General features: G+C 39.8%; 5 protein-coding genes across 5 annotated transcripts; 3 read left to right on the plus strand and 2 right to left on the minus strand.

Annotated features, from left to right (window-relative positions):
• Positions 1 to 822: 822 nt before the first annotated feature.
• LOC141811611 (uncharacterized) lies at positions 823 to 6,454 on the plus strand. Its single transcript, XM_074699628.1, has 7 exons — positions 823 to 1,122; positions 1,911 to 1,977; positions 4,883 to 4,929; positions 5,469 to 5,556; positions 5,723 to 5,856; positions 5,942 to 6,040; positions 6,198 to 6,454. The coding sequence occupies exons 1-7, from the start codon at positions 901 to 903 to the stop codon at positions 6,273 to 6,275; spliced, it is 735 nt and encodes a 244-aa protein (XP_074555729.1). The 5' UTR covers positions 823 to 900; the 3' UTR covers positions 6,276 to 6,454.
• A 3,244-nt stretch (positions 6,455 to 9,698) lies between these two features.
• LOC141848422 (GDP-L-galactose phosphorylase 2-like) lies at positions 9,699 to 11,547 on the plus strand. Its single transcript, XM_074736450.1, has 7 exons — positions 9,699 to 9,829; positions 10,157 to 10,239; positions 10,307 to 10,366; positions 10,452 to 10,664; positions 10,734 to 10,919; positions 10,992 to 11,240; positions 11,311 to 11,547. The coding sequence occupies exons 1-7, from the start codon at positions 9,736 to 9,738 to the stop codon at positions 11,545 to 11,547; spliced, it is 1,122 nt and encodes a 373-aa protein (XP_074592551.1). The 5' UTR covers positions 9,699 to 9,735.
• Positions 11,548 to 12,067: 520 nt separating this feature from the next.
• Positions 12,068 to 13,860, plus strand: LOC141848421 (uncharacterized). Its single transcript, XM_074736449.1, has one exon. The coding sequence runs from the start codon at positions 12,074 to 12,076 to the stop codon at positions 13,655 to 13,657; it is 1,584 nt and encodes a 527-aa protein (XP_074592550.1). The 5' UTR covers positions 12,068 to 12,073; the 3' UTR covers positions 13,658 to 13,860.
• A 223-nt stretch (positions 13,861 to 14,083) lies between these two features.
• Positions 14,084 to 26,509, minus strand: LOC141811450 (serine/threonine-protein kinase KIPK2-like). The gene is made up of 11 exons (XM_074699483.1): positions 26,375 to 26,509; positions 23,818 to 25,707; positions 22,257 to 23,114; positions 21,916 to 21,948; positions 15,691 to 16,090; positions 15,373 to 15,625; positions 15,194 to 15,304; positions 14,975 to 15,111; positions 14,793 to 14,906; positions 14,509 to 14,708; positions 14,084 to 14,444 (listed from the first exon to the last, which is right to left on the minus strand). The coding sequence occupies exons 2-11, from the start codon at positions 25,500 to 25,502 to the stop codon at positions 14,084 to 14,086; spliced, it is 4,152 nt and encodes a 1,383-aa protein (XP_074555584.1). The 5' UTR covers positions 25,503 to 25,707; positions 26,375 to 26,509.
• On the minus strand, positions 17,739 to 18,581 carry LOC141848423 (dehydration-responsive element-binding protein 1F-like). Its single transcript, XM_074736451.1, has one exon. It carries the CDS (start codon positions 18,564 to 18,566, stop codon positions 17,928 to 17,930), a length of 639 nt encoding a protein of 212 aa, XP_074592552.1. The 5' UTR covers positions 18,567 to 18,581; the 3' UTR covers positions 17,739 to 17,927.
• Positions 26,510 to 26,902: the final 393 nt, after the last annotated feature.

Here is a 26,902-nt window from a genome sequence, read left to right on the forward strand (position 1 = left end):
CTAAAAAAATGTTAGGCATATCTATTCGACTTTAAGTAAGAATTCCAGAAGGAACTTATGTGCGAGCTTTTTGAATTGGCTCAAAAAATATTTGATTCGTATTTAAAATTATCAAATTTAAGTTGAATTCAAACATGTTCGATATTTTTTTTAGTCGAATTTGAATTCATAATATTTTATTTCATTATCCACAAATAGCTTGTCAACGAATTTGAGACCAACTCTGATTATTTTTATGTAATTTTAATTTAAATACGAACCGAACTCGAATTTAAATCATTTTGAATTATAATTTGAGTATCCTCGAATCAAAGTTCGAACAATTCAAACCGAACTCAAGTTCAAATTTTATTTTGAATCAAACTTGAACTAAAATTATTTATATTTTCAAACTTTTAATCAAATTTGAATATATATATATATATTTTTCAAAATCAAATTTAAATATCAATATTTTCATATTGACCGATTCAAAAAAATATTTGATTCGTATTTAAAATTATCAAATTTAAGTCGAACTCAAACACGTTCGATATTTTTTGAGTAGAAACTCAAATTTTACATAATTTTAAATAATTCAAATCGAATTCAAATTTAAATTATTTTAAATTATAATTTAAATATACTTAATCAAAAATTCAAATAATTCAAATAGAAACAAATTAAAATTAATATTTTATTTTGAATCGAACACAAATTAAAATTATTTATATTTTTAAACTTTTAATCAAATTCGCATACCACAGATGAATATATATGCGCCCCTAATCCCATCGCCTGATGTCCAATCACACACAAGCGGCTGCATCGCCTCCGGCCAGATCTGTTCGTCTTCGAGCGAGGCACCATTAGAAAACGGCTCAGGTCAGCCAGTCCTCCGCCTCCCACTGCTCCGACGCCATGTCTGCTCCTGCAGTCGAAGGCGCCGCCGTGACGGCCCTCCGCTCCGTGCTATCTCGAGTCCAGCGGGCGGCGGAGCGCTCCGGTCGATCGCCCGATCAGGTTCGGGTGGTGGCGGTCAGTAAGACGAAGCCTGTCTCCCTTATTCGCCAAGTCTATGACGCTGGACACCGCTGCTTCGGTGAGAACTATGTTCAAGAGTTGGTGGAGAAGGCTCCTCAGGTTTCCGTTTCTCTTCCGCATATTTTTCCATATTTTTTTTTTTTTTCCTCACCGTTGAAAACTAGAATACGGTGCGTGTATGTTTTGTTTATGATTGGTTGGGGTTGTTTAATTTGGTAATTGAAAGTGCTTAGTAGCCTGTTATTTTTCTATATTGTGTGAGATCGATATGGTGTGATTTTCTATTGTTTTGCTTTTGAATAATTGGTTCTAGAATCGCCTTTTGCTCGACAAAACCGTAGATAACTTAAGAAGACAATGATCTGGTGTGCTCTTGTGAAATTCTAATTATTCTACTCTTTCAAATTCCTGTTGTGTTTGACAAGGCCATTAGAATTTGGTGGATTAACATTGAGAATTGTCTATTCTAGTAAAAGAAGGCTAGAAACTCAAGAACAATTGCAACATGTTCAATTAGGATAGTCCTCATTTGCTATGTTGAGACAGAGTTCAAGTAAAGACTAGCTATTAGATTTACATATAATTTCTCTCGGACAACCTAATGTCTAAGCTTAGGTTGGAATGTGATAAATTCTGCATACAGAAACTATTATTTGAGAAGCATATAAGCTGAAGTGTTGTAATTTTGGCATGGATCATTACAGTGCTCCTTGTCTAACTTAATGACAATTTTGAGATTTTTATCATCAGCCTTTCATATAACAGGTCTTTGCGTGAGCGTTGACTTATATTGAAATTACTTGTATCAGCTAGATATTTATTTAAATGCTTTATAGTGTTTTATTAACCACACTCACAAAAATTTAAATTAGTTCTTATTTCTGCAGCTTCCATCAGACATTGAGTGGCATTTCATTGGGAACTTGCAGAGCAACAAAGTGAAAACACTTCTTGGTATCAACTATTCTTTTGATATCTGAAGTTATCTTTGTTGATTTGTTTAAATAAATCACGTGCATGTTTGTGCAGATTGACAAGAAATTACATCTTCATTTGATCAACACACTTAGTTTATATTATATATTTTAAGTTTGCCTCTTTTTTTTTTTTTTCCCTTTTTTGTTGAGTCTTATTGGGTCTTTGTTTTTTATATTCCTGAAGCTTGTAGAAGCAAGAAAATCCCAGCTCATTCAGGATAGGAACAACATAGGAACTAAGCACTGTATTGTGCTTGCCCGTACAGGAAACAAACAAGCTAAATAGGAGTCTGTGAAGAGAACTTTCATCACAAACAAAACATTGTAGTGTATATATATCTGGAAAGTCCATGAAGACCAAAACTTAAATCCATTGGGTAACTCTTTATAGCATAAAGATCTTATATTCCATAACTCTCTTAAGATTTGATTCCATTCTTGGGAAAAGTACAGGTCTAGCTCAATGATCTGCTCTTCTTTTTTTTTCTATTTCCATCATTGGAAGAGTGTATTAATTCTAGGTCACATATTAGCAACGATGGATCTGTATGATTTTTCTCCTTGAATTTGAGCTTCACATGTTTGCTTTTCATACCACATCAAGACAATCATTCAAGTTCTTTGGGATTTTTTTTTTCTTTCACTACCTTGGCAACTATGGACTTCAATTTGTTTGCTTTGTAAAAATTTTAAATTGTGCACAATTTTTCAAAAAAGTAGGCAATTTGATCCAATCCAATTGCCTCACCGTGCTTGCTTCCGCAAGGAACCCCCCCCCCCCCCCCCCCCCCCCCCCCCCCCCCCCCCCCCCCCCCCAACCTGAATATTGAACTAGCAAAACAATTACAATAGTGAGAAGTTTAAGAGAAGAGAAACCCCAAGAAAGACTAGATGAATACCTAGAAAAACCAGACAAAAATATGAATAATAGAATAAGGAGAACTGTGGATAAATCCAAAATTGCACTGCGGCAAGTAGCCAGTTGATAGCTGCAACCAGAGTTTGTGATTGTTTCAGTAATTGGCATTCCAGTGCCAAACACAACTTGTGGTCTAGGCTCGTTCTGTAAACACGTTTTGACAATAATCATGTGAGTAAGCTCATTTTAGCAAGATCAAGCTTGTTTATAGCTCACAAATAGAACACTGAATAAATTCATTTATAGCTTGTTAATATGCTGGATTTTGGTATACAGGCATTCTCATCACTAAATTTGTGATTAACCTCATTGATAAGCTTGTGTATTGGCTCATTATAGGTTCATGTCAAGCTCATTTATAAGCTTGTTAAACACTTGGAAGACGTTTTAAGATTGTTTGTGTAGACTACTAAAATTAACTCTATAGAGTCAAGCCTGAACTGAATTATTCATTATCTTCAGTTGAATTCCAGCTAAGTTTAAGCTTGCATAAGCTTGTGGGCTTTAAGCTTGTTTATCTATGAAAACTAGCCTTGCTCAAACCTGATGAAGCTCAATCAATTGAGCTTGAGATGAAAATTTGCAGTTGAATCAAATTTGTACTCGATAGAGATTTGTCAAGCTGAACTTGACCAAGGCAAAGCTCAACTTGGCTTGAGTTGATTCTTTGTCTAGTTGAGTGTTTTTAGTAGATTGCTAAAAGTCAAGGTTTAAAACCTCAGCTCATGTTGGAGTTTCAATCTCTAACTGAAATGATATAGTTTCAGTACCATATCATATCGTACCGATATGGTTTCAATATTATTTACATAGATATATAATAGAATATATATAAGCATATATCAATATACAAATATAGTATAACATATATTTGTATAAATATATCACTAGATATATTAGATATATAACATAACATATATTTATGTCATTTTCATGATTAATTGCTAAATCACAATCTCTATATACTGCTAGATCGTCGCAAATTAGCCTTGAAGATCACGAAACCCTCAACCCCCCCCCCCCCCCCCCTCCTCCATTGATTTTGACTTCTACGACCCATCTTCTACTCTCCTTGTGACCTCTGCAACTAATCCAGCACAGGTGACACAGTGATTAAACCTTATGTTGGTCTTCCACAAAAACAGAATGTATTGGTCGTGCTCGGCGGCATGACTCGATGCTTAAAATTACACTTTGTATAATGAAGCTTGAATTGAGTTAGTCTTGAGCTTCAGTTGAATTCCAACTAAGTTGCATTGGAGCTTGTATAAGCTTCTGACTTTTAAGCTTGTTTATCTATGAAAAGTAAGTAGCCATTGTCAAACTGAGTGAAGTTCAATGAACTAAGCTTGAGGAGGAAATTTACAGTTGAATCAAGTTTGAACTCAATAATGATTTGTCAAGCTGAATTGAGCAAGGCAAAGTTCAACTTGGCTTGATTTGGTTTGTCAGCCACACCCCATCATATTGACCCAAAAATGTTCTCTTTCTATCGAGGAGTATCATTAACATGTTGTATTTGGGCAATGATGAGTTCCTTATGATCTAAATCCTAACTCTATACAAGTCTTTGGTTAAATGTGGAATCACCAAATCAAATGACACCACTGCAATAAGTATGATCTATTGCTATGTATCCATGCTTGCCTATGTGGTCTGACCTCTTTAATAATAGAGATTCCAGTTCTGATTATTGTACCTGTTGTTTGTATGTTTTGTGTACCATATGTGAATGACTAGTTTGTGGTCTACATTTCAGACTCCCTCCATATCATGGAAATTTAAGGGAGAACTGACTGAATTCCAGTTTTTTCATTCAACATCTTAGCTATTTTATTAATTTAGTAGAAATTATTGACTTCTTATTTTCTATGTTTCTAGATTTGCATATCATGATTCAACTTGAAGTTGAATCATCACGCATTGCTAGTGTTGATTAATTGAATTGTCTTTCTTAATGCAGCTGGTGTCCCAAATCTTGACATGTTTGAGAGTGTAGACGATGAGAAGGTAAATTTAATTCATGATCAGTATGTAGCTGATGCACGAATAACTTGAATTCAAAATTTGCTTTTCTTCCTTTCACTGCATGGTCAATCTCAGTCAAAAATGTTCAGAGATTTGGTCTTTATCTTAGGTTCTATTACTTGTTTCTAGTCCAGTAGCAATAAAGGAATGACATGCTTTGTTTAAATTAATAAGGATGTGTTTTCGATTTTTTCTTGAGAATCATTTGGTGGATCAGATTCTCAAGCACGTGTATATCTATCACATTTTAATTATTCTGCAATGTGCAAGCTGTGGAGGAAAAGATGCTGAGCAAAATCAGATTTTTTGCAGGATGAACAAAGTGTGGAGATGATATCCGATCTTGTTGAAATTCATTAAACTTATAATGGAGCAACTATTAACAAAGTCAACCACTGTAATGATCCAACAATCTATAATTAATATTTCTGTTATCTGATTGCCCCTACATTATGCCTGTGGACAAAATTATATCTTTATCCCTACGATATGTAGAATAAAATGTGCTTTATGATATGCAGATAGCTAATCATCTTGATCGGATGGTTGCTAACCTGGGAAGGAAGCCACTCAAGGTCCTCGTGCAAGTGAATACTAGTGGAGAAGAATGTACGCGATAAACTTTTAATATTCGTGCTAACACTACAGATGATTGTTTTTTTTTTCTTTTTTCTAGAATGAGAAACTTCATATGATGAATAACTTAGTTGGCCACATTGAACCTTGATAGTATCAGTATATGCCTGAAACTGAAAGATCTCCCTGTATTTTGCAGCAAAACATGGTGTCGATCCTTCAGGCTGTCTCCAACTGGTAAAACATGTGAAATTTGGATGCCCAAACCTTATTTTCTCTGGGCTAATGACGATCGGGATGCTGGACTACACCTCCACTCCAGAAAACTTCAGGGTAAGAATTCCCAAATGACATTGAGTTCCAATTTTTCCCCCAAATACTTTGCTAAACCTTGATTACGTGTTCTGGGAACTCTCAGACACTATCAGATTGCAGGTCTGAGGTTTGCAGAGAACTTGGAATTCCAGAAGACCAGTGCGACCTGTCCATGGGAATGTCAGCCGACTTTGAGCAAGCTGTAAGTGATTGTGTTTCAAAAATTACTATACATGTCAAGACAATACTTTGTACTTTTATTAGATCCAACTGAAAAAATTGGATTCAGTATTTTAGTTGATGCATTATTTGCAGCAAACATTCAGATTGGATCATTAACTTTTGCATGTCTCTTGCAGATTGAGATGGGAAGCACTAACATTCGAGTTGGATCGACAATATTTGGAGCAAGAGAATACCCAAAGAAGGATAAGTAAGAGTCAATCAACATAAGAAGTCATGTTTAATTAAAAAAATAGACATCTTTAGAAGCTTTATTTATCAACTTTAAACATGGCAACCTCTGGCTAAAACATTTATACGACGAGGTCATGTTATCTTCATGATTCTCATGGTCACAGCCACAATAAAGAGTATTTAGTTTACTATTTATTTATTTTTTTGATTCTTTTCTATCCTACACTGCAAATCCAGTAGCTGTTATATTAAATTATCGTAATTGTGAATATATTGTCTGTTGTCTCATAGGGATGATACAATTTTCAAACAAAATTTACCCCCAAAAAATATGTTAAGGATCCTTTAGTTTCGAATGCCTAGAATGTTCTTAGTTGTATTCACATGCAAGTGGTACTATATAAAAAATTGATGATGGAGTGAAAGATGGCAATTTTTTTGATTCGGATGGAATCACGTGACCTATAATATATCACATCAAAAAAAATTTAAAATTTTTAGATATTTATATTTATTAAAGTATTATATTAGAAAAAATATCTTTATTTGTTTTTAGAGATTGTTTTTTTTTAGTTAATATTATTCAGTTAAATTTAGAGATAAATTCTTTGCATTTGATGTTTTTTTATCTTCTCTATAAATTTCTGAATTAGTTTACAGAATAATTATTATTATTATCAAAAAAAGATCAATTACTTACCAAATGATAAAGAGTTAATTGGTCATATCATAATTTATCAAAGAAATTATGAAGGAATCTTCGATGATCTTATCTCTAATTAAGACATGGTGTTATTTGATCAAAAGGTGATTATGTTCACCCTAAATAATTCAGTATCGTCGGTCCTATGATTAGATACAGATAAGTAAATCAGATATGGAATAGACCCATAGATGAGAAGTTTATTTCACGATTGTTATGATTCAACTTTGTTGTACGATGACAATTCTATCATCTACAATAGGTGCCGGGGTGCCCACGGGCCGAACCGTAATTGCCGGGCCGGTTACGGTTTGGTCCAGGCCGATTACGGTTCAAGTCCATTGGAACCGGCGGGTTGAACCGCCGATTCCAACAGTAACAGCGGGTTTGGGTTTTTTTTTTTATTTTGTGATTTTTTTTAACTTTAATACATTTGTATATATTATCAATACATTTTTATATAAAATATATTTATTTTTATTTAATTAAATTATAATTTAACACGTCATTGCTAGGATCGAACTAGGACATCCCAGGGACACAAGCGCATATACACACCACTGTTCTACAATGTCTTTTGTTTATAAAATTAATATAATTATATATATACTATATTTATATTTATTTAATTCAAGTCAATTTTAAGACCCCGTTGATGGAGAACGAACACGCAATTCTCACCGATCAAAGACGTAGACACTCACTACTGTACCCTAATGACTTTTATATATAATTTCAATACGATATTATATATAATATAATTATTTCAAATATATTATAGTACGCGATTGGTGGGATCAAACCCGAGAGTTCCGCATGAGAAATAGATACAGAGACCACTATACTACAACATTTTTATTAAACTTATTCAATAAATTTATTTATATATTTATTTCAAAATTATATTTACATGCCGTTAGTGAGGATTCGACTTTGAGAAAGGAATACGCACCATTAAACTATATCAATTTTTCTCTCTTTTTTCAATATTTCTTTTATATAAATTTTAAATTTTAAATTTTTTAATATAATAATCTTGAACCGTCGCGAACCGTCGCGAACCGTGAACCGAACCGTGAACCGGCGGTTCCGAACCGTGAACCGTAACCGTCTTGGGCGGTTAAGGTTAAGGGTCGACCTGCCATAAACCGTCGAATCGGCGGTTCCGAACCGTCGAACCGTCGGTTCTGAACCGTGGTCGGGTCTAGCCGGGGGTATTAGATGATAATTGTGTCATGCCATAAATTTAGATGTTCTGTTTTTGCAATTTTCTTCCCAAGATATACAAAAGAATTCTGTTCTTATTAAAAAATGTAGTAAAGACAATGTTTAATCTACTAAGAAAGATATGCTTATTTAGGCAACTATTTTCGATGTAGTTAATCTTCAAATTGAATCCCAACCTTAATAATTATATTGATATTAAGAAGATGAATATCTATCAAAAGAGTCGCACGTTGGGCATGTATATTATTTGCATAAAATCACATTTTATCTTACTTGTCTTTAAAAGTCGGCATTTGACTTAAATTTGGTAATTAATTAATTAAAAATTAAGGAAAATATAAATTAGGAAATAAAAAATCATAAATATATATAATAATAGTAATTTTATCAATTAAAATTTCTATATTTTCGTGCTTACCATTTATGCATTTTTATTGAATTTGTGGTTTTCTTTAATTTTAAACATTTATCAACAAAAAGTAAAATCCGCCACGTCAGCAATCTCACACGATCGATCCCACAACTATATAGGTAAATTAGAAATTTACAATTGGCCACTACGAAAGAGGGCATTGCTTCAGTTTTATGAGATTCAACTCTTGTCTACTTCAGTAAATTTTCTGTAGTAACCAATTCAACCATGTTCCGTGGATAAATTTTTAAACACTCACTCCTACAAATTGATGTTATAAAAATCATCACAAATTTAACCCTCAATTTCATGCTAAACTCCTAATTTATAAAGAAAAAATAGAATTTTATGGGACACCGTAAAAAAGCTTCTCTTTGACGACTTGAATACATTCTTCTTCTTCGTTAGAGCTGACGACAATTCAAAATCAAGGAATCGATAATTTAGAATCATCAATTCGATGATTCTTTAATCTTAACCATCTAAAGTAATTATGGTTCATGAATCTAAAATAATTACAATTCACGATTTGGTTCGGTTTACCATGGTCAAATAGTCAAGATTCAAATTATTATTATTGAAAAAATTAAAAATTTATAAAAATATATATAAAAAAAATAGGCTTACACTTCTTTAAATTTTCTACATATCCTCAAAAGTATAAGAGAATCAAAACTCATTAAAGAATAAAAAAGATAAGTGCTCTACATTGTTCTAATAATCGAACCCACCTATCAACTAGGGTCGAGCAACTATATGGTGCTGATTTTTTTTGAAAATCAACACCACATTGTGCTAGATAACCGGTGGTTAATTGGGCTTCTGAACAGTAACCTACCTGATTGGAGTCGAGTCGGTTATAGTTCAAGCTTGATGAATCAAATCAATGGGTAATTGATCCGTTGACTCAGTTACGAATCTAAGCCGATTCCGATTTGGTCCCGGCCAGATGTCAGTGGCTATTCCTCATTCAAAATTTTGATGGAGCAAAATTAAAATAATAAAACTAAAAGGGATCTTTCAAAAAATAGTAAAAGTATACGAAATGTTACTAGATTTAGACTTATAACGCGTCCAGATAGCGCCGCCGCCGGAATTATACTGGTACTTCTCCAGCCGCTCAGATCGACCTCAGACGATGTCCACCGCCCACCGACCAAACGACTGCCAAAATGGCGGCGATGAAAGCGGCTGCGGCCGCCACTGTCTCTCCAGATGCTGCCTTCGTCAAGGTGACCCCGCGATCAGATTCTGCTCTTTCCGCTTCGGTGCTTCATGGATCTTCCAACTTCGATGTTTTGTGCAATTTCTTCGTTTTTGTTCCCGAATCGGCGCGCCAAATGCGCGCTTGTTTAAATCTTTTGTGCTTCATGAGAGCGATTCGATCTCTTACCGAGATAGGGAAGAAAACCCCCTTTTTAGATTTGCTAAACTTGATCTGGCTGAGCGATGCACGCCATGTGTTCGTTGTAAAGTCATAGCCAGATCTAGAACCCTATCAGTTCTTAGCAACTCGATTCTAGAAAAAAAAATTTGATCTTGTTGAACTCATTGGCTAGGGACTAGGCTACCTCTTTATTGTTTCAGCAAGGTGGAGAAGGTTGAGCCGCAGGCAAACTTCCTCGAAAGGCTTTTCAAACAGGTAGGAAGATCTCTTTCTGATATCTGAAACTGAAATTACTTTTGTTTGATGAATCTTGGAAATGCAGTGGGATGATCGCAAGGCTGAAGGGTTATTCCATCATGATACCAACGCCTGTGAAACCAAGGTAGCATGCTAATTTTCACTCTCCTGTCGAGTCGATCGATCGATCACTCAATTCTCTTGAAGAATTGACTGCATTCTTCTTGCAGAGCATTCCAGGAAGATACGGTTTCATTGCACACTTAATCGAAGGGCGCGACCTCAAGAAAAGGCCGACCGAGTTCAGAATTGATGAAGTTTTACAACCCTTTGATCAGAACAAGTTCAGTTTCACAAAGATTGGGCAAGAGGAAGTGCTATTTAGATTCGAAGAGAGTGATAATGACAATGCTTCAGAGTCTCCGAATGTTATCGCTATCAATGTTCGATCCACAATTTGCTCTCTTATTTTGGATACAACTAGATGTTTAAGAACTTCCTTCTTCTTGCAGGTCAGCCCGATCGGCTACGGCCATGTGCTCCTAATTCCTCGCGTTTTGGACTGCTTGCCTCAAAGGATCGATAAGGAGAGCTTCTTACTTGCTGTGTCCATGGCGAAGGAAGCCAACACTCCCTATTTCAGAGTCGGTTACAACAGTTTGGGTGCCTTCGCCACCATCAATCACCTCCATTTCCAGGTGGTGAAGCTATACGTATCGTAAACAATCTTGCTATTTTAGATAAGCTCTCAGGCATTACATCTGCTTCAGGCTTTCTACCTTGCAGAAACATTCGCAGTCGAGAAGGCTCCAATTCAAACCATTGCAACCCTCAAAACTGGGGTCAGAATCTCTCAACTCGTAGATTATCCTGTAAGAGGTCTTCTATTTGCAGGCGGAAGCAACTTCAAGGATCTTTCGAACACCGTCTCTGCCGCTTGCATTTTCTTACAAGATAATGGCATCCCCTACAACGTCCTGATATCTGATTCTGGTGGAAGAATTTTCCTCCTGCTGCAGGTAAATTCCATACGATTCGCCGCGTAAAATCTAACACGATCAGTATCTTCGCATTGACACTGAGCTGCAGTGTTTCGCCGAGAAGCGGTCTCGCGGGGAAGTCAGCCAGGAGATTCTTGAAACGCAAATGAATCCAGCAGCGTGGGAACTGAGTGGCTATCTAGTGATGAAAAGAAGGAAGGATTTTGAGGAAGCATCTGAAGATACAGCACTGAGTTTCCTAAACCAGACCTCTGTGTCTGCGAGTCTGTTCGGAGGAATCTCAGAAAGCATCTTGGAAGCTCTTCGTGATGAAGTTCGACCATGATTGATACTGAATTCTCCTCATTTTTTTCAAAACCAGAAGAACAATTCTCTGCGATCAGAACGGTTTCTCTGGTGTCGATCGTCATCAATTTCATGCTGTAGTCAATAAATATCCACAGAGTCAGTGGAATCCAGCACGGCGACTCAGAAACCCTTTCCTTCCTGCTGTGCAGCCTGTGGATTCCCAAACCCCGACCAAAACCGTGGGCGACTCCTCCTCCCTCCGGGCCCACCGGACCTCCTCCTCGCACCACCCAGGGGCTCCCCGTTCCGCCTCCCACAAACGCCAAACTCGGACCTTGAAGCCGCCGCCTGTTCGCTGTACGACGCACGTAGCGGGGCCGCTGGTTTTCGACCCACAGGAAGGTGGAAAACATGCGACTGGGCCCGTGTTTCAATCCGCCATGCTTCGCCGAAACCGGCGGCACCCACCACTCCACGCCCTGGAGCAGAGAGATATCAACCCACGTTAGCTCGTGTTAGCTTGACAGGAATTCAGAGCTGACGGACTGAGAGAGATAGAGAGGATGGATCATGGGGGAAATGGGATGCCGAGGGGGATGTTGCAGATGGGCTGTGGGGGTTTGCTTGGGTTGGACGTGGCGCTGCCTCCGCAGCAACAGCAGATGCAGCAGCAGGCGCACCACATGCTGCCTTTCCAGGCCGCCGGTGACGTGGGAGAGCATTACGCGTTAGGCCGTCACGGTCAGTTCGTGCCCACGTTCGTGCGGACCAGGCAGCAGCCGGGGATGAGCTCCGAGAACGAGCCCGGGTACGGGGAGGCTGAACCGGCGGATGACCAGGCGGCACGGCGGTCGCTGACGCAACCGGGGCCGGCAGCGTCGCCGTGGCAGAGGATGAAGTGGACGGACAGCATGGTGAGATTGCTCATCAAGGTAGTGTATCGCGTCGGCGACGACGGCGGCGGCGGAGCCGAGGGTGAACAGCAGCAGCAAGTGCCAGAGGGCAAGGGGAAGAGTAAGGCGGGGGAGGGGGCGGCGGCGGCGACGGCGGCGACGGCGCTGTTGCAGAAGAAGGGGAAGTGGAAATCGGTGTCTCGGGCGATGATGGAGCAGGGCTTTTCGGTGTCGCCGCAGCAGTGCGAGGACAAGTTCAACGACCTCAACAAGCGGTACAAGCGGGTGAACGACTTGCTCGGAAAGGGCACCGCCTGCCGGGTGGTGGAGAACCAGGCTCTGCTCGACACCATGGACCACCTCTCGCCCAAGGCCAAGCAGGAGGCGCGCAAGCTCCTTAATTCCAAACACCTCTTCTTCCGCGAAATGTGCGCCTACCACCACGCCGGAGGCGGTGGCTCCTGCGTCTCTGCCGCCGCGCCGCCTCCTCAGCAAGTGCCCCCGCCGTCACATCAGGATCCTCAGCAACAACTCTGTTTCAACCACTCTCAGTCTAGCCGCTCCGACGCGAAAGGCGTAGTCTCTGGCCGAGCCATGGCGGCGCCGGTCGCCGCTGACGAAGAAGGAACGATGATAGATGAAGAAGTGGACGACGACGACGTCGACAGCGACGACGAGGAGGATTTCGGCGACAGTGACTACAATGACAAGGACGATTTGGAAGAGGGGCACCATGCCAAGCGCCGCCATCACCCGCAGCACAAGCACGAGGAGGGAGAGGAGGACGTGGACAGCAAGGAGTTCGTGTTGCCGGGGAGAAAGAAGAGGAGGGTGTCATCCCAAACGTCGGCTTCTCCGCCGCTTTCGCTGACGCTTTCCTCGCAGTCCGGCACAATGCAGCAGCTGCGGTCGGAGATGATGGCCGCCATGCCGTCCGGTGACGGCGGCGGCGGTGGAGGGGAGCAGCAGCTGCAGCAGTGGCTGCGGAAGAAGGCGGCGGAGCTAGAGGAGCAACGGGTGGCGTACCATTGCCGCGCCTTCCAGCTCGAGCGGCAGCGCTTCAATTGGCTCCGCTTCTGCACAAACAAAGAGCGTGAGATGGAGCGCACGAAGCTAGAGAACGATCGCCGCCGCCTCGAGAACGATCGCATGCTACTGCTGCTCCGCCAAAAGGAGCTACAGCTGACCCAAGCCGGCGGTGGCTTCGCCAACGCAGAGCAGAAAAGGACATGTCCTCCTTCCACCGCCGCCTAAAGATCTTCTATCGTTTTCCGACATTGATGATGATCTTTACAGTCACTCATCTCCAAGAAAAGGAATGGGATCCGCAAAAGATCTTCATCTTTTATTTGTCGAAAACTGGTTCTATATTTGTATTTGATTATCAACCATGAAACAGCTCTCAGATTGTACCTAAAAATTTCTGAATACTTTCGAGCAAATCTAAAGTTGTTCTTTCTCTCTTTAAGAAAACAATTAACATTTTTTTCTTTCTGACAAATGCTCTTTCTATGCATTCTAACTCTGTTACTCTTTCCTCTGTTCTAACTATTAGAAGATTTCTATATCCACACAAGGATTCTACACTTTAGAGCGAGCGTGTTGCCAGCTGCTGATAACTAGTGGCGGTTTCCTTCAAGCTGCTGCACTGCATGAACTCGAAGAATCTACTGTGGCCTCCTAGGAACTTGGAACGCAGATGCCGACATAATCGAAACCAACTACAAAGAAAGCGAGTGCCTGGAGGAAGAGGAAGATGTAGAAGTGGTTCCTGCCGAACACCAGATCATAACACCCACAGAAGACGAGGTATGCCCCTGTCCATATCTCTAAGAGATGCATCCTTTCACCAATTCTGGTTCTTGACTTCCATGCTGCCTTAGTGGTGGAAGTTTTGGTCTTCATGGCCACTCCTAGCTTCTCAGTGACTACCCATTCGTTCACTCTCCCAGCTTCCAGCAACCCAATGAAGGTTGCTTTCGTCCTGTGCAACGACATGACGTTCTCGAACAAGATCCAAAACACAAGCAAGTGAAAGGACCTGCAACAACAGCAGGATGAGCTTAAAATAGATGAGGAATTCGGTAGTGAATTGATGATTATACCGAGGGGATCCGACGACGTTGAGAATAGTGATGATCGAAGGGATGTAGATCGCACCCCACTTGGGTATTTCCACCTCAGGAAGTAAGACAGTTGCGGGGATGATCACGCAGAAGAAGATGAAGGTCACGACGTGAGCTATGACCTTCCGGACGAAGAAGAAGCTGTAGATCACGTGAACTTTCTTCCAGAGAGTGACTTTCTGAATCGCGATAGAGAAAGAAATAAACAAGCTCGATCAATGTTCTGAGAGAGCGAGTTATATAGATGGTGAACTACTGATCACCTTGTTGCTCGCTATTTCCATCAGCATTTTTCTGAATAGATTTGCAGGGCCGCAAGACCAGCGGTGTTGCTGATAGCGATAGGCCTTGAAGGTGCTTGGCAGCTCGTTCTTAACCTGAATTTTCATGAGCTCCAAAGTTTACAAAGTCCAATGCACTGGAGATCGATCGAGTCATGAGTTACCTTAAGATCTCCGAGGAAGATGAACTTCCAGCCTTTGAGGCTCGCTCGAACAGCCAAATCCATGTCCTCTACTGTGGTTCGATCCTTCCAACCTCCAGCTTCATTGAGAGCTGCTATTCTCCATACTCCGGCAGTCCCTGAACCAGTTTGATCACCGGCGATATAATTGGCAGTTCATTATCCTTCAAATTATTGGGATTAGAGAAGGGGAAGGCTTGCCGTTGAAGCCGAAGAAAGCGTGGGTGGAGGATCCAACTTCCTGCTCCACCGTGAAGTGGTAGTCGAGCGATATCTCCTGCATCCTCGTCAACAAGCATTCATCTGAATTCACTGCAGCGTCGATGAATAAAGTTACATTACGCAGTAGACAAGAAGACAGTGTTTGATGGTTAAACTACCGAATTTCCAACGAGCTTGGACGAGAGCGACGTCAGGGTTGTGGACGAGGAAGGGGACGGCGCGGCAGAGGAAGTCGGGCTCGGGCTGGAAGTCGGCGTCGAAGATGACGACGTAGTCGCAGTGCTTGACGTAGCTCCGCTTCATGCCCTCCTTGAGCGCGCCGGCCTTGTACCCGTTCCGGCTGTCCCTGATCTCGTACTTTATGTTCACGCCCTTGCTCGCCCACCGCCGGCACTCCGCCGCCACCAAATCCTGCAATCCCGACAGCTCCCAATCAATCCAACTCATTAAGGCTAGTCAGTCTTCGATTTAGTTACCTTAACGAGTGGGTCGGTGGAATCGTCGAGCACTTGGATGATGATGCGGTCGGCGGGCCAGGAGAGGCCGCAGGCGGCGCCGATGGACAGATTGTACACCTCCTTCTCGTTGAACATTGGGATTTGGACGAGCACGGTGGGGTAGGCCGAGCCGCCGAGCTCGACGTCGTCGTCGCTCATCATAGGCTCCCACTTATACTGCTTCTCCGGCCGGCGGCCCGTCGCCTTGATGAGCACGAAGACGACGGCCATGTACGCTTTCTCTACGACCAGCATCGCCGACATCACCAGACAAATCGCCACCATGACCTGCAGCAGCGGAACCACCACCGGCGCCTTGATCGCCCGCCAAGCCGTCGCCACATGCGCCGCCACGGCCTCCCGCGTCGTCGAGCCAAGCCTCTCCATTTCGACGCAGAGAGAAATCAATCAACGCTAGCTCGCCTGAAGAAAGCAGAGCACTGCGGGTATTTATAGAGCTGAAATCAATGCCATCGATCTATAAATTCTAAGAAAAAGATTAGAAATTCAAGATTCGCTAAGGGGACACGCAGCTTTAGCATTCGATCTCCGTCTCTCGCCCAAAACCACAAAAACAAGAGCACGTGAGAGCTGCAAGACCGTGGCTTGTTTTTATCCTCTTCCGGCGCCGGATTCTGCCTTGAACTTCGCCGTCTTGTTAAGCCAACGTGAGGTGTCGAGGAAAGAGCAGGCGACAGAAGGAACAGCGCCTGCGCGAGCAAGCGAGGAGGAGGAAATGGCAGGACCATGAAGAACGTCGATCGAGAGGTTGTAACCACGTTCCAGAAATAAACAACGCCAGCTTAATACGTCACCTACCTCCAACAGTAAGGAGGAAGATATAGCTTGGTGTAAATCCCGGCGCCATTGATTGTGTGCTCGATTTCTACAGTTTGCTAATGCTGAAGCCAACAACCTCGCTCATGGCGACGGCGATGCCAATGCCGATCAAGCGTGGAGCTGTTAATTTGAATTAGATCCGTGTCATCAACTAATTTAAAATTAAGATTTTATTAATCGATTTTGAAATGAGTTTAAACCGATCCGTCTAAATGTGTAACTTGCATGAGGTCGGCTATGATTAATTTGGATTGATTTGAGGATTGAGAATTTTTTTAATTTAAAATTAAAATAGAAAATCTAATAATTAGTGGATTTGACTTGTTTAAATTATAATTTAAATTTAAAATTTTTAATAATTTTAATATTTTGAGATGATTGTGAATTGACCTGTCTAATTTACAATCCATTTAAATTGGATTAGATTGGAGATTTTTTAACTCGTTAAATTAGTGGTTAAATTAGTGCCTACATCATATGATAAATTTTTGATAAATTAATTTATCTTATCATGAATTGATTTGTTTGACAATTCTAACAGTAATCAATCTCAAGCTTTGTGGTTGAGAACTTAGTTGAGCAAATGCACATGAAGTTAAAAGATGCATGTACTTTAAAAGTGTAAGCTCAAAAATAGTTCTTTCATCTCAGAAAGTCTATTCGAATTTTTTTTAATTAGGTTGACTGTCTATCAAGTAAATTTAATATAATTTGTACATATTTAAAATATTCATTCATATTCAATTTTAAATTCTGATCTTCTTAATTATTTTTCTAAATTTTTTATCACTGTATCTCCATGAAGAGACAATCTTTCCATTCTTTGGATAGTTCACAAGTCTACTACTAACCAAGTTAAGAAGATTACTTTTGATCGCCTTTCAACTCACTTGTTATTGCCCAAGTGCTTAGTCTTGTTCGACTTCTACAGTGGGTCCATTCGCTAAGGATAGCCTCTATCCTTTCTTAGGGACTTAGCATTTTTGACTAATAAATCAATAAATATTATATTTTAATTTATAGTCTCTCTTTTGCTATTTCTCTCTACTTAAAACTAAAGCTACATAAATAATCTTGCACTTTCTCTAATTGATCTATCAATAAATATCGTATATTAATTTCTTTTGTAACTTAAATTTGACCCAAGTGGATATTTACACATGAATTGCGTAAACAAATATTGTAACTTATAAAATGAATAACTTCATAAGTAAACATTATTACACATTTTCGTTGGGACTTTGAAAAATAATAATACAAAAAATTACTTTTGGATGAATCAAAAATAAAAAGAGGTTTAAGGAAGAAAAATAAAATAAAATAAAATAAAGGGGGGGTCATTTTCATTTTTAACCCCCAAAGAATTGACTAATTAACTAATCCATTGTCCATAGGGAGATGACGGCGCCGGCCTCGTAACCTTCCTCCTCCAGCTCCATTGTCTCCCAATCGAACGCCCTGTGCATCGCCGGCGGCGTCACCAGCAGCCCCCTCGCCATGTCCTCCAGCAACCCAGGCAGGTTGAACACCGCCTCCTCGTCCACGAACACCTGCGGCTTCGCCGCGGCCGACGACGACGATTGCGGAGAGCGGTCGACGACGACGCCCGCCGTCATCCCGGCGGCCTCTGCGGCTGCGCGGCGCACGTCCTCGGGCGCGGCGGAGCGCGCCCGCGGCAGCGCCGCAGCGGAGTCGGGGAAGTTGAGGCGGGCGGAGGCGGCGCCGCGGAGGGCGATGGCGGCGACGTCGTGGGCCCGGGCGGCCATCTCCGGGGTGTCGAAGGTGCCGAGCCAGATGCGCGTCTTCTTCCGCGGCTCGCGCACCTCCGACACCCACTTCCTGCCGCCGCCGCGCGAGCGCACGCCGTGGTACACTGGGTGACGCGTCTCCCGGAACTTCTTCCGCCCGGCCTTGCGCTTGGGCGAGGGCGCGAAAGGTCTGGCGGCGGAAGAAGAGGCCGAAGAAGAAGACGACGGCGAAGAAGAGGAGGAGAACTCTTCGACGTCCATAGGCATGCAAGAAGAGGGAGCAGGGGCGACTGAGACGCAGAGTATGAGAGCGTGCGAGCTATAAATGGGCGACGCGAGGAGTGTGTACGAGGCGTCGCATGCGGCGGAAGCGACCTGACCGCGGGGGCGACGCGCGGTGACCTGATCAACGCATATTCAAAGCATAAAGCGTGGAAAGTGAAAAAGCGGCTTAAAAAAAAACGTTTCTTTGAAAAAAATAAAATGTCAGAGAGAGAGAGAGAGAGAGAGAGCGAGAGACAAGGTGAGGACGGAAAGGGAACCATCTCAGGGGACGCTGAGATCACCACGTCCACGCCGCCGTCGCCGCCCACGTTAAAATCTGTCGCCATCTGCATGGGTCGGCAAGTAGGTGTCGTGCGACGATTGGTGATTGCCCTCTTGGGGGAGTTCGCTCGGTCCCAGAGAAATAAAAAATTAATAAATTATCATTTAAATAACAAGGACAGGTTACGTTTTGTCTGAGATGAGGTGAGAGAAGAAAGGAAAGTGCTCCAGTTGATTGCGATGAATAAATTTATTTAAGTTGATAAAGATTAAATTTTAATAAAATCAAGATAATATTTTTTCTATCATAATTAATTATAATTTTTTAATTTATCTTTTTATTGATGATCATGAGACACGGATCATATAAAAATCGTTAGGGTAATAGATTCTATCTTTTTATTGAAGAGAGAAAAAAGAAAAGGATAAATAAAGAGAGAGATTTTTTATCTTTATTTGAGATAAAATAAATTAAGAAGGACAAACGAAGAGAAGGAATGAGAATGGTAAATTTTAGTTGAAGTGTTTTATCCCAAGTGGTAAGCATGGAGACACCTGTTGCTTGAGGTTTCGAGTTCGAATCCTCTTAGTAACATATATTTGTTGACTGAGGTGCTGTGCGATTCATGTGTTAGCTCAGCTAAAGTGCTGTTTCGGTAGTATGCTCTTATCAACCTAGTGGGTACCGTGCCTCCAAAAAATCCTTTAGGGGGTTTTCTGATATGGGGCCGTTTTGGCGGTGGAGTCAGTCACTATAAAAAGTTTACCCACTACAGTTTTACCTCCTGCGTCGTAACCAACTGCACTTTCTCGATTTACCTCCTCACAAATGGTCGTGGGCCCGACCGTGTGGGGCCGTTAAGGTGGCGGATCCACCTTTTTACAGAAGAGAATGGTAAATTTTATCCTTACATACTCATGAATTGTTAGAATTTCTTACACTCTGATTTGGAGTGTAAGGAAGAGTAAAGGGAACTAAAACATATTTTATTTTAATTTTATTTCTATTTTAAAATTAACTTATCTATTTAGCTATCTCGTCTTTGCATCGCGTCGTCATCCAATGTTTAACTGTTAGCACTCTACAACATCAGTGTCAATTCTTATTGTAAATCTCTTCGAGGACAAGACTCAATAGGACAGAAATAAATAACCCTAATCTTCTTCTCCTCCGATAAATTATTTATTTTAGGGTTTTTCATATCTTAACTTCTACTTAATATTTATAAAATTTTATAATGTTTCATGTGTGCTCAATATGTTAGTTTTTAAAAAATAAAATATTTTTATATTTTTATATATTTAATCTTTTTTATTAGAAAATTTAAAGTATATTTATTTATTTTATTTATTAATAAAATTTCAAGTATTAACATCAGAAAATTTCTTTTTACAAACATAAAGCTTTCTTTGGTCACAAGTCTTTTGAGAAAAAACCGTATATATTCTTTAAATATGAGAAAAATTATTTTCCCTACTCATTTGCTGAAGTCCTTGGCTCGTCAACCCTAAATAATGCAAGACTATAAGTAAATTGATTAACTAAAAAAATCGATTCATAGAATCAATCAAATCAGATCGAATAGGCTTGTTAGATTAATTAGATCTGATGGGTCAGTTAAATATGTCCAAGATTGTTCATTTATGTATATAAGTCCAAAATCAATGCTATATGATTTTTATAATTTATCTTGCACCAATAAAATGCATAATTTATTATTATATATGAAATTTAAGTTTAATAATATTAGAAGATGATGAATTATTTGTAATTGAAAATTTTAAATATTTAAGATTATTTTTATAAAAGACAAATATCTTATATAGAATATAAATAGGATGATTGAAATGGTGTTCTGTGTGTGTGATTGTAAAATATTTTTAAAATTAAAAAAATTATAATAATAATAATTATGAATCTGAATGTTGAACTATAACTCAAGTATACGAACAGATGAGAGTTATAAAATGAGAATGTTAAATTAAATATGTGAATATATAAAAATAGATAGGATAAAATATAAAAATATTAAAAAAAATTAAGATTGTACTTATTGAAAAAAAAATTATTGAAAGTGATGCGTTTAAGATAGTATAGATATGTACTTAAACGATCAATAAATATTCCAATGAAACTATGATAAATATACACATCCAACCAAGAAGAAGAATATTAAAAAAAACTTATTTAATAATAATAAAATAAAATAAAATTTATTTAAATATAAATGATAATATAACCAATCTCATAAATAAATCCATATAACTAATCCTATTTATTGTTATTATATAAAAAATCATATTTTCTGCTAAAGCATAATTTAATGTGCTAGATGCCTATGACTTTTGTTTTTTTAAGTAGATATAATTGCACCTCAATAAAGTAAAAGTGTTTTCAATGCTCATGTGTGCGTGTGTATATATATAATTATATATTTTTTAATATATAATTTTATGTCATAAATTTATCTGTTGTCTTTTGATTGTTATTTGTAGATAGTACACATTTTTCGACAGCACTTTACCATGCATTTGCACTTATTTTTCATGTTCCAGTTGAATGTTTCACTGTGCTTACGGTGGTCTGAAACCCAGGTACTATAAATTCTGCTTCAATATTACAATTTTAATTGTTCTTACCATTACTTGTTACATAACTAAACCTGATAAGTAGTTGGCCACAACAGCCAGGGCAAAGTAATCAGAAATAGATACAGAAAGTTTCAACATCATTCTTGCAGGAATTTGGGCAACTAAACAGAACCTCTAGTCATGAAAACAAAGAAGATTACACTGATCTTATAAAAGATATCTGCAATGAACAAAATATAATAGACAACTCAAGGACTATACCCCTTTAAATCTCACCTACATCTGTCAACCAAGAACAAGAAACATGGGATATTGTCACCTGGAAAATTTTAAACATCAATCTAGAGGGCAATGTCTACAATCAGCTACAAAAGAACCACACATTTATGGAAGTCCTAGGACAAATCTCAAACCTCCCTCCAGAATACAGAAGGGTGTGTCTGTTCTCTAATCCTGTACACACACAACACTGACGTACATGAGCATTAGCTTATTGTGAAGAAATCCACAACTGAGGATATGGAGACATACAACCTTGATAAAGGTAGTGGACCGATCTTGAAACAAAAAGGATAAATAGAGAGAACGAATGCACTTAGTGGTGCCAAACATATCAGCCTAGCTTTAGTTGGCTTGGGTGAAGAATTCAAAATGCGAGTTAGAAGCTACAAGAGGTTATTTCTTCTGAATCATATTCATGTTATTAACAAGGAATGGAAATTTAAGCCTACATTTACAAATACTATACGGTCACAACAGGTAGGAACTTAAGGACGCGACGACCGAGCCCGTTACACTCTTCCACAGAATGTATATCACTAAAAGAGCTCATATTCCACATTCTCTCCATTTGTCCTAAAATCAAGACACTTACCTTCTTTTTTCTTGCGAAACACCACAGGAGTGCCAATCTCATGATTTCTTGGTGTCTCAGGAGGCACAGCGCATCGTATTAAAGCCCAATTTAATCCCTCGAAGAAGGGGTGCTGCTTAATCTCAGCAGCGCCTTTCACTGATCCCAATCTATTCTCTGGCTCTTTTACTAGCAGCCCTCTGATCAAATCCCTAGCGTGAGAGCTGACAGGTGGATTCTCAGGAAATTTCAAGCTCTGTGAAACCACATTCATCAACGTTTCATCATTTCCAGGTCCCTTGAATGGTGTTCTACCAAAAAGTAGTTCATACAATAAGATCCCATAGGTCCACCAATCAACAGCACTTCCATGCCCATCTCCTCTGATGATCTCAGGAGCCAAGTACTCATGGGTCCCCACGAATGAGTTGGAGCGTGCATCCGTCGGTTCCACCACAAGCTGGGGGAGCGGTCTGACCTGCCCACTGACTTCAGATTTTTGCTTCCTTGCTTTACTTTCTGAAGAAGATACCAAACGGGGTGTGAAACAAGAAACTTGAACCCATGATGGTTGAAGACAAAGAGGATCCATGCAGTTATTTTCAGCACAAGGTCCTGAGTGTTTCTTGGATGATTCTTGTGTGCCTGATGATGATGATCTGAGAAGGATCGGGCTTACTGAGCATCTGAGAGACAAGTCAAAATCAGAGAGCATGATATGGCCATCTTCACGAACCAAAATGTTCTCTGGTTTGAGATCCCGGTATATAACGCCTTGCATATGTAGGTACTCCAATGCAAGGAGGATTTCTGCAACATAAAACCTGCAGAAGCCACAGTAAAGAATTAGTTTGTAACCGAACAACATAGTAACCGGACAACATATATGGAACTCTATACAAGAAATAAGTAAACATAATTTTGTAACAGCCAGAGCTGGAATACACATATGGATACTGGAATCTCTGACAGGCATTATCAAAACTTAAGTATATACAATGTGTTTCAGTTAAACTTTAATTAATCATAAATAAATAACTCTCATATCTAAAACCTAATTCTCAATTATTAAGAAACATAACATCTAGGAGGAAAAATAAACCAGCAAAGGATATTGCACATCTCTAGGTAGTCTAGTCTCTTTCATGTGAAGTTTCTCATGAATCTTTTGCACCTTGAAAATATTGCACTCTTCCTCACTTTGAGATGAAATTTGGAGTAACAAATACAATTCGCTCAATTACCTTGCTCATCTGGAATAAACAGAAAAAGTGACATGGTGAACCAGCATCAATTGGATGTCATGCTATCAAAATATATATATTTGACCTATTAACTGCTTAAATTATGAAAGAAGTCCATTTACATTTTCTACTTTAGCACGTGCAGTAAAATAGCAACTCCAGAGGAATATAATTCGAGTATCATGGATTGGATGGAACTTGAAAGACGGAATTTAACAACCAGAAAAAATGCTTCCTAAGGTGCCATAATCAAACTAAATGAAAAACTAATTTTCTAATGTACCTGGCAGCTGGCTCACAAAAACTCTTGCCAGGTTGCTTCTGTCGAAGCACATGTAGGTCACCACCTGGGCAATACTCCATGACTAAACATGAAAGATTATCTGTTGTAAAATGAGCAAAGAGGGTTGGAAGGAAGGGATGATCTAACATTTGTAATATCTCTCTTTCGGTTTGTGCTCTCAGCATCTTTTTCCTGCTAACCAGAAAATCAATATCCATGACCTTCAATGCGAACAAGCATTCTGAATCAACCAACTCTGCAAGATAAACCGTTCCAATATCTCCACAACCAAGTCTTTTGAGAAGCTTAAAATTCTTTAAGCCTAAGCTTCCTTGTTGGATTAAGTTGTGCCGGATTGCTATCCATCTTGCATCCTTTGACATGTGAGGCCTACATCCTTTGCCACTAGCAATGCTCAGATGACTTTCTTCACTGATACTGGTGTTACTACTATAATCCCCAATGCTACTTTTTGAACTGTGAGAGCATTCTCCCTTTTCTCTAGGTTTAGAGAATTCATTTGATTTTGCACTTATGGCCCTGCTGCTGCCATGGATATTTAGGCTAGAAAGTGTTTTGCTTTCTGCACTAACTGCAGCAGCATGTTTCGTAGTGCTAGATGCAGGAGTGACAAGCTCTTTAGGAAATGATTTGGTCACAGGTATGCTGCATGGAGGGGTGACATGTTCCTTTGGACGACAAGACTTGGTACTAGGTGTAGTACATGAAGGAGTGGCAGGCTCCTTAGAGCAAGAAGGTTTAGCAGCGGATGAAGTTGCACCACTTCTGTTCACATCACCGTGTTTGATGGATTTATTGGATGCTGATGCTAATTCAGACTTTCCTTTCTTTCTGACATTCTTATTCAGATGCACTGGCTTGTTTAAATGTGGGTTCACTACAGTCTTGCATGAAGCAGCGACTGACCTTGAGCTAGATATGGTTGCTCTTGAAAATGATCTCCCTTTCTTCTCCATCTCAACTGTAGTTGATTGACTATCACAAGGCCCTTCTGATGTGGGTTTAATTATATCTTGGATTCTAATCTTAGTTAACTTGGGTGTAGGTACAGCAGAAAGAGGAGATAAAACAATGCTCTGAGTAGACAATTCTGCATTTTTCCCTTGACCAAATGCAGTTGTCTTTCTTGAGAAATCTCTTGAGGCTTTATCAGGCAAGATGGATATTTCAACTAAATTTCTCTTTTCTCCATTTAGAGAGAGAGCAGTGTCACTTGATTGAACCACCACAGATGCATAAAGCCTTTTGATTGTCCCAGCCTCAGAAGTTCTAGATAAGCTGATTGGTTTCGACATTCTCTTCATAGCAGCCATCTCTGATGCCTGGGTAATGCATAGCTTTCTCAAGGCTTGTTTTAAAGTGACAGATTCTGATATCCCTATTCCTGAAGGTCTAGATACTCCAACATTAACTGGCTTCTTCATAGCATTCTTCCGCACCAAATCAACAGCTGGATGACTTGTAGGACTAAGAATCCTGGATGAAGTCCTGCGATCGATTGCCCTCAATAACTTTTCAATGTTGTCTTCAACATCCACGTATTTACCATCTTGCAGATTTGGTTTGAGTTTGATTCGTAAAGTCTTTGATCCGCCAAAGTAACTATCCAAGTTTGGCAAGTTGTCGTCTTCCACAATCTCAGAAATGCCACTAGTTGAGCCCATTGATAGGTAATGACTGAATTGAATCTGAGAATCTATCCTAACAACCCTAGATATGAAGTGACTATCCCATCTCTCAAAGAACCATCAAATGGAAATGGAGCAATAAAATAAGAGACAAAAGTCGCCTTCATTCCATGACAATATTTATTATCTAACTTCAAGAACTTCCACTAAGGTCTTCCCCAAATCACTACCAACCATGTTCCTGCGACAAAAATAAAACTGATCACATGAATAGAGTCTTTCAACCACAACTTCACATAGTAAACCAAACTCATGTATATGTTTTATCCAAAATAAGAAAAATCCAACCAAGACATCTTCAGATAGAGCTACCGATAACTTGTTTTGCTTCTGGACCAAGATATGAGAATGACACATACTGACCACTCTACCAAACTAACTGAAAAATCCTCCCGTAAAAACCCTTTCGTAATAGCAAAAGAAAGATTTCACGTTTTCTCTATAAGAAAGTACAGATTCAGAAGATAACTACATGAAGAAAAAATGTTGCGCAGTAACAAACGGCGAACCAAATGCAAATAAATTAGAGACATTCAGGCTACAAAAATCAACCTGAGGACTCATCACGCGGCAAATCAACCTGTTCCCATTTCTGCCTTTCTGACACAGGTTAATCATGGCAACACGCGGAACTCACCGTAGAACACAAAAATAAAAAAATAATAATAAAAATCGTTGAGAGAAAAAAAAAACAGTTTAAATCGCCCACTGGCGCTATCATTAAATCAGTAGAAAACGACCGAGACAGAAAAGACATCTCCCAAACCAAATCGCTCAGCGAAACAAGTTCGAATCTCTCAGGAGTCGACCGCCATGGGTCAAGGAAGAACAAGAATCAGTAGCCATACCGCGAAAGATCCACCGCCAATGCCCGGCGCCGGTCCAGATCGACGACAAATCCCCTGATCTCACTGGAGGCGAGAGGGCATTAGGGTTAGGGTTTTGGAGGCGGAGAGAAGGGAGGAGGAGAAAGCGGCAGCAGAGCAGCGGCATCAGCGAAATGTGCCTCACGATTCACGAGGAAGAGCTCGGACGATAGAAAAACAACAAAAACGACCGTAAGAAATAATTACGGAAAGAAAGAGGGTGATTACGAAAAAACGCCACAGACTTTTGCGAGTTAAAGTTCACTTCAGCCCACATTTTTATCTTATTTCCTTTAAAGCCCCCCTCACAGAAGAAGCATGAGGGCCCGGCCGATGAGTTGGCTTCCAACGTCTAACAGTGATGTGTGTGTGTATTATTAAGAGATCCTGTTCTTCCTATGCAAATTCAATGATCATTCAACTCTTCTCATTGTGGAAATGAGGCACGATGCAATTCAATTTAGTATACTAATGCCGAATTCTCGATGATCTTGATCGATTTGTCTCAAG

This window comes from Curcuma longa, chromosome 17 (genome assembly GCF_044706935.1).
Source record: "Curcuma longa cultivar G26 ecotype Majalengka, Jawa Barat chromosome 17, ITB_CL_G26_1.1, whole genome shotgun sequence".
NCBI lineage: Eukaryota > Viridiplantae > Streptophyta > Magnoliopsida > Zingiberales > Zingiberaceae > Curcuma > Curcuma longa.

What these genes read in the sequence shown, in the direction of transcription:
- LOC141811611 (XM_074699628.1), top strand. Translation starts at nt 901, where the DNA reads ATGTCTGCTCCTGCAGTCGAAGGCGCCGCCGTGACGGCCCTCCGCTCC. An exon ending in CAAAGTGAAAACACTTCTTG is followed by an intron (nt 1,978 to 4,882) that starts GTATCAACTATT and finishes TTCTTAATGCAG; the next exon opens with CTGGTGTCCCAAATCTTGAC. An exon ending in GAATACTAGTGGAGAAGAAT is followed by an intron (nt 5,557 to 5,722) that starts GTACGCGATAAA and finishes TGTATTTTGCAG; the next exon opens with CAAAACATGGTGTCGATCCT.
- LOC141848422 (XM_074736450.1), top strand. Translation starts at nt 9,736, where the DNA reads ATGTCCACCGCCCACCGACCAAACGACTGCCAAAATGGCGGCGATGAA. An exon ending in TCAATCACCTCCATTTCCAG is followed by an intron (nt 10,920 to 10,991) that starts GTGGTGAAGCTA and finishes CATCTGCTTCAG; the next exon opens with GCTTTCTACCTTGCAGAAAC. An exon ending in GAATTTTCCTCCTGCTGCAG is followed by an intron (nt 11,241 to 11,310) that starts GTAAATTCCATA and finishes ACTGAGCTGCAG; the next exon opens with TGTTTCGCCGAGAAGCGGTC.
- LOC141848421 (XM_074736449.1), top strand. Translation starts at nt 12,074, where the DNA reads ATGGATCATGGGGGAAATGGGATGCCGAGGGGGATGTTGCAGATGGGC.
- LOC141848423 (XM_074736451.1), bottom strand. Translation starts at nt 18,566, where the DNA reads ATGCCTATGGACGTCGAAGAGTTCTCCTCCTCTTCTTCGCCGTCGTCT.
- LOC141811450 (XM_074699483.1), bottom strand. Translation starts at nt 25,502, where the DNA reads ATGGGCTCAACTAGTGGCATTTCTGAGATTGTGGAAGACGACAACTTG. An exon ending in CACAATAAGCTAATGCTCAT is followed by an intron (nt 16,091 to 21,915) that starts GTACGTCAGTGT and finishes CGAAATGGAGAG; the next exon opens with GCTTGGCTCGACGACGCGGG. An exon ending in CGCTTTCTTCGGCTTCAACG is followed by an intron (nt 15,112 to 15,193) that starts GCAAGCCTTCCC and finishes AAACTGGTTCAG; the next exon opens with GGACTGCCGGAGTATGGAGA.